At 42.8% G+C, this 5,549-nt stretch overlaps 1 protein-coding gene and 1 non-coding gene across 2 annotated transcripts; one reads left to right on the plus strand and one right to left on the minus strand.

Annotated features, from left to right (window-relative positions):
* Positions 1-754: 754 nt before the first annotated feature.
* On the plus strand, positions 755-1,684 carry LOC111138606 (putative vomeronasal receptor-like protein 4). Its single transcript, XM_022490620.1, has one exon. The coding sequence runs from the start codon at positions 755-757 to the stop codon at positions 1,682-1,684; it is 930 nt and encodes a 309-aa protein (XP_022346328.1).
* A 2,822-nt stretch (positions 1,685-4,506) lies between these two features.
* TRNAS-GCU lies at positions 4,507-4,588 on the minus strand. The gene has a single exon. It is a non-coding gene; the product is annotated as a tRNA-Ser (tRNA).
* Positions 4,589-5,549: the final 961 nt, after the last annotated feature.

The following is a 5,549-nucleotide window of genomic DNA, read 5'->3' on the forward strand; positions in this document are numbered from 1 at the left end:
TTGAGAACTAGGAAAACCCACTGAAAACTTGTAAGCAATGAACTCACAGAATCATTTTGGGCTTTAAAAGACAAGTTTCGAAATACTAAAGTGTATGCATCAGAGATACAGAAATTGGAATAATCAGGAGGCAAACCAGGAAATCGTCATACTAATTAAACTGCGGTATGTGTTGGATGCTGAACAAAAGAAGGGGCTCAGTGACAGACGAGACAGGCTCAGTTTGGACCTCTGAACGATGTGGAAGCAAGAGGGGTTATTAAGTCTCTGTTGTGGGGTGTGGGGAGGTGGGGATGTTATGAAGACCCAGACTTTTGTGGAGTTGGCTGATGGTAATATCACACGAGAAAGTAGAAAACACGGGGTGACACAGGTTGGGGGACTTTTAGTTCAATTCCGCACATGCTGAGATTGAACCTATCTGGGATACATAAACTATCGAGCACATAGGTTGTCTTTGCTGGCATGGAGGGAGCCAGAAACCAAAATCTAGATTGCAAATTTAGGTTTTTGTATTCTTGTTCCCGATATTGCATTTGTAGCTACATAGAATAACCTACAAAGAGTGCTCCCAGGGAAAGGAATAGAGTTCTTGGCACAAAATTCTGTTCCATTACATGTACCTTGACTGTCCTATATACAGTAGAAAAGCCCTTTGATATGAATTATTCTTTGCAGATATATATCATCATTGCTGTTGCTTTCTTCAAAGGGTGCTTGCCGGATTCAGACATTTCTGCCCATGTGATAAGAAATGGTTGTGAACGATATCAAAGGACCAGGATTTCTCTTTCTCAGTGGACCGGGCATTGTGGGGAACGTCTTTGTTGCTGTGAATTACATATGCATTTTCTTTTGGGACACTAAAAAGAAATCTACACATCTAATTCTCATCCACTTGGCTTTTACAAATATCATAATCCTTTTTTCCAAGGTAATGCTAAAAACAATAGACACTTTTGGCTGGAGAAACTTACTGGATGGCACAGCCTGTAAAATCCTTGTGTATGTGGCACGGGTGGCCTGGGGTCTCTCAATCTGCACCAGCAGCTTCCTGACTGTGGTCCAGGCCTCCACCATCAGCCCCAGAGCCTCCAAGTATGCCAGCTTCAAGCCAGCATCTACATGGTGTATCCTTCCCTTTTTCCTCCTCTTCTGGGTACTCAGTTCCTTGGTCAGCGTGAACTTACTCTATTACATCAAAAACGTCAGAAGGCTAAACAGATCACAAATTGGTGAAAATGATGTCTACTGTTATTTCCTACCAGCAAGCCAGATGATGAAGTGGATTTTTCTCATTCTCATGGTCCTGAGAGATTTCCTGTTTCTAGGTCTGACGGGCTGGGCCAGTGTCCACATGGTACACGTTCTCTGTAATCACCACCAGCATGCCCGGTACCTGCAGAAATCCAAGGTTCTCTACCACAACCCCCCTGAGATAAGAGCTGCTCACAGTGTTCTCCTGCTGATGCCTTCTTTTCTTTTCTTTTATTTGATAGATTGTATTATTTTATTATGCTTGAATTCCTTCTTAGAGAATAATTCTTTCCTGTTACATATTCAAGAATTTCTAACTCTTGGCTATGCAATTGTCAGCCCGTTCATGCTGACTCACAGAGATAGACACAGGGTTGAATGTTTGGCACACTTACTGAAACTAGAAAAATGTCTGTTTTGTCATTGATCCTTTCAGTAAGGAGGTTTGAAATAGCTATTTTGCTGTGCTGTGTTTAAAAATAAAATGGATACAGGTAACATGAACATGTAACAAATATGTTAAAGATGGAATGAAACTTGTTCTCATACAAGAAACTGAGGAACTTGGGCCCCGAGCTGACACAGGAGACCATGACTAGGGACTCAGCCTTCATGTTTTCCATTCCGACCCCCTCAAGAAATAGCTTAAATTCTCATGTTGGTAAGATGGTTCCTTCACTGCCAAGACTCCAGGAGTAGGAAGCGAGAAAACAAGTTTACCAAAATTACGAGCGCATTTACCCTTTGACACAGTAATGCTACTTCTAGGACCTGATCCCATAAATATAATGGTTTATATGAGAATTCCTGTAGAAACATACTACACATTGCAGAGTTGTTGTTTAAGAAACACCTTAAATATCCAGCCAAAGAGTTTATTTTTCTAGTTATTTGAAAGCATCCCTACATCCATAAATATCCATCCTTCCAAAGGGATTTTATGAAATTTATGAAAGAATGAGCAAGTTCGAAAGTACAGATAGGTTGTGACATCCATGGGAGATTTTATTCAATGAAAGAAAAGCAATTCCAGAGTAATAGTATCAAATGGAATAAAATATAGTTAATTTGATGTTATATATATGAATAATCTCTGGAAAAATAAAAGATAAACTGTAAGAATGGTTTCCTGGTTTGAGAAAAAGCGGGTAAATGGAGGCCTAGTTGGCAGAAGTTCATTTTATATCATTCTGTACGTTCTGATTTACTAACCATGTGAATGTATCTTTTTGTTTTTAGTTTTTTTTAGATTTTTATTTATTTATTTGAGAGAAAGATAGCGAGAGAGAGAGAGAGGGCACAGGGGGGAGAGAGAGAAGCAGGTTCCCCCTGAGCAGGGAGCCTAATGTAGAGTTCAATCCCAGGACCCTCCAACAGTGACCTGAACCTTAGGCAGATGCTTAACCAACTGAGCCACTCAGATGCCCCAGTAAATGTATCTTTTTAAATGAATAAATAAACTAAGTTTGAAACCAGTTTATGGTTTTTTTTTTTTAGACATCATTTGTGAGTGCTCTGTACCCCCCACAATGCAATCAGTGTCTTTATTATCAAAGAACACAAAATAATCTGGCTTTACATTAATTTAAATGAAGAATTAGTTCTTAACTTCTGAAATTAGAATTAATTATAGGCATGTGTGTACAGTGTATGGTTCTGGCAATAGTGTGTCTGATGAAGCCATCTTAAAAACTAGCTGATACTTTCTTATTTATTACCAATGTTTATAGTATAAAATCTTAGAATTGATATAAATAGACTTTCCCTCCATTTCTAACAATCTCTTTTCAGTTTTGTTTATGCACGAATGTGGGTATTATTCTGTTCTAAACACTGGTAATTACCTACTTCTTTTTGACTTCATTATACCATGTCCACACAGCTTTAATAACCTACTTCCATTAGTATGTTATACTGGAAATTTTTTTAAAGCTTATTTTCCTCATAGTATTGTGGGTGCCCAAGGGCTCCAGAACAGAGAATTTCATAAGCCTGGAGTCTTCTCAGATCTGTGTAGAGCAGAGGAAGCTGAGAATCTTGACCAGCTCTCCAAGGACAAGTCTGTGGGTCCTGAAGGAGGATATCAGAGGTCACAGAGGGAAATGAGCTCGGGCTCACCTCGAGGAGGTGTCAGGGTTGCACGTGTTGCTCTCACCCATTCGCCATTTCTCCTCATTATAAATAACCCAAAATGCTAAATATATTCATAGCCCGGGCTATGAGGTTTTCAGTGGTTATTGTACTAGGGGATGTGGAAGAGGTGCTACGAAGTTTGTTTCCTGAAGATAGAATCCTTTCCCAAGGAGAGGAATTGGAAAAAGCTGGCAGACAGGAGGTGTGAGGGCTGGGCCAGCCCCTAGAGGACAGTCCTAAAGCTCTGAGATGAGTCTGAGAATATTTTTATGTTATTATTTCCAATTTTCAGTGTGTTTTTAAATTGCTATAACAAAATGCCTTTACCTTTTTTTAAAAGAAGATTTTAGAAAAATATTTTTAGTAAATTATCTTAATATCATAGTTTTTAAACAGAAGGCAATGTAATAGCACAACCTAGTTGACATTTGAGGAGGGAAAAAAATTCCAATCATGTTCCTGAATGGATAAATCTCAAACATCTATCAATCTAAAACCTATATTTGATTGTTATATAAATATAAAAAACGAAATTTCTGTTATCCTGGAGAATGTGACTTACTCAAGTATCAGTTGTAACATTGTAAACAACAAATTTGGAAACTGGCCAATCTGGCGGATTGCTAAAAAGATTTGACCAATTAATTCTCCTAATTCTGAATAGGTTAAAAATAAAAGCCCTTCAAGGAGTATGCTACATATCAAAAGAATAGATTCGATTGGGTAAAATTGAGGAATAATCTGCAAAGTCTGCTCTAAAAAATTAAATGTCACAAATGCAGGAATACACCCTTAAGGAAGGAAGGAAGGGGTGAACAGCAGAGGTCTTATAGTCAGTAAAGATGAAGGTACCTTCTCCAGCTAACACTCAGGACACTGAACAGACTTTCTTTCTCTCTCTTTTTTTTTCTCCTCCTTTTTAAAAAAAAAAAATTATTGATATGAGTAATCTGGACACCAAAGTGGGTCTGGAACCCCTGACTCCCAGATCAAGAGCCACTGAGCTGGCCAGACGTGCCCTGAACAGATACCTGGGGCGAGCATATCCCCAAATGGAAATGCCAGGAGGAGACTTTTGAAAATATTCATGCATCTGTCACAGCAAAAGCACACAAGCGACGAAGGTGGGACTTGAACCCACGCGTGCAAAGCACAATGGATTAGCAGTCCATCGCCTTAACCACTCGGCCACTTCGTCTCCACACTCTGCCTTCTCGTGTCTTTTATTCCAGAGTTGACACTCGGGAACTCCTGGCTGTCTTAGATGGAAGGACACGCAGGAAGTGGCTCGGGGACGTCCGGGGGACCTGGGCATAGCCGGCTCCCATACGAATGGATCAAGAAGTGGACTGGAAAACTCGCCATGGGGAAAAGGCGGGATTAGCGCTCCCAGGAGTCAGGACAGGGGTCGAGAGGCGACAGCAGCAGCACCTCGGGGGTCAGGCTCCCCTGCGCGGGCGGCCGGTTCCCTAGTGGCGCGTGCGCGCAGGCGGTGGGCGTGGCCCAGCTGCGCGGGAACCTGGGGGCGGTCGGCACCTGCGCTCCCCGGGCGCCGCCTGAGCCCCCCCGCGCGCAGACGCGCTCCCGGAGCCGGTGTCCCAGGAGCCCACCGCAGGGCCCTGGCGACTCGGGACCGGGGATTCGTGGTAACTTAGTCTGGGAGGTTAGACGACGGGTCCGAGCGCGGCCGTGCTGCGTGTCTACTCCGTGTCCTCACCGCCTCGACGCTGCCGGGTGACAGTGCGCAGAGAAGACCCCTTAACTCGTGGGTCTTTTTTCCCGCTGCTCCGCCTCAGAGAAATGGTGACTTCAGTGTCATAATAGTTTCAGATGTACAAGTCCGTGACTCGGCACTTCATACAACCCCCACGTCTCATCCCAAGTGCTCTCCTAAACCCCCGTCCCCTATTGCCCCATCCCCCCACCCACCTCCTCTCTGGTGGCGGTCAGTGTGTTCTCCAGACTTCAGAGTCTGTTCTTGGTAACCTCCCCCCACCGTCCCCACGCCTTGTTCCTGAGTTTTGCTTCTTAAATTCCACAGGTGAGTGAAATCATACGGTATTTGTCTTTCTCTGACGGACTGATATCGCCCGGCGTTAGACTCTCTAGCTCCATCCGGGTGGTGGCAAATGACAAGATTACTTTTTTTTTTTTTTTTT

The sequence above is a fragment of the Enhydra lutris genome, unplaced genomic scaffold (assembly GCF_002288905.1).
Source record: "Enhydra lutris kenyoni isolate GAN:26980312 unplaced genomic scaffold, ASM228890v2 scaffoldscaffold93, whole genome shotgun sequence".
NCBI lineage: Eukaryota > Metazoa > Chordata > Mammalia > Carnivora > Mustelidae > Enhydra > Enhydra lutris.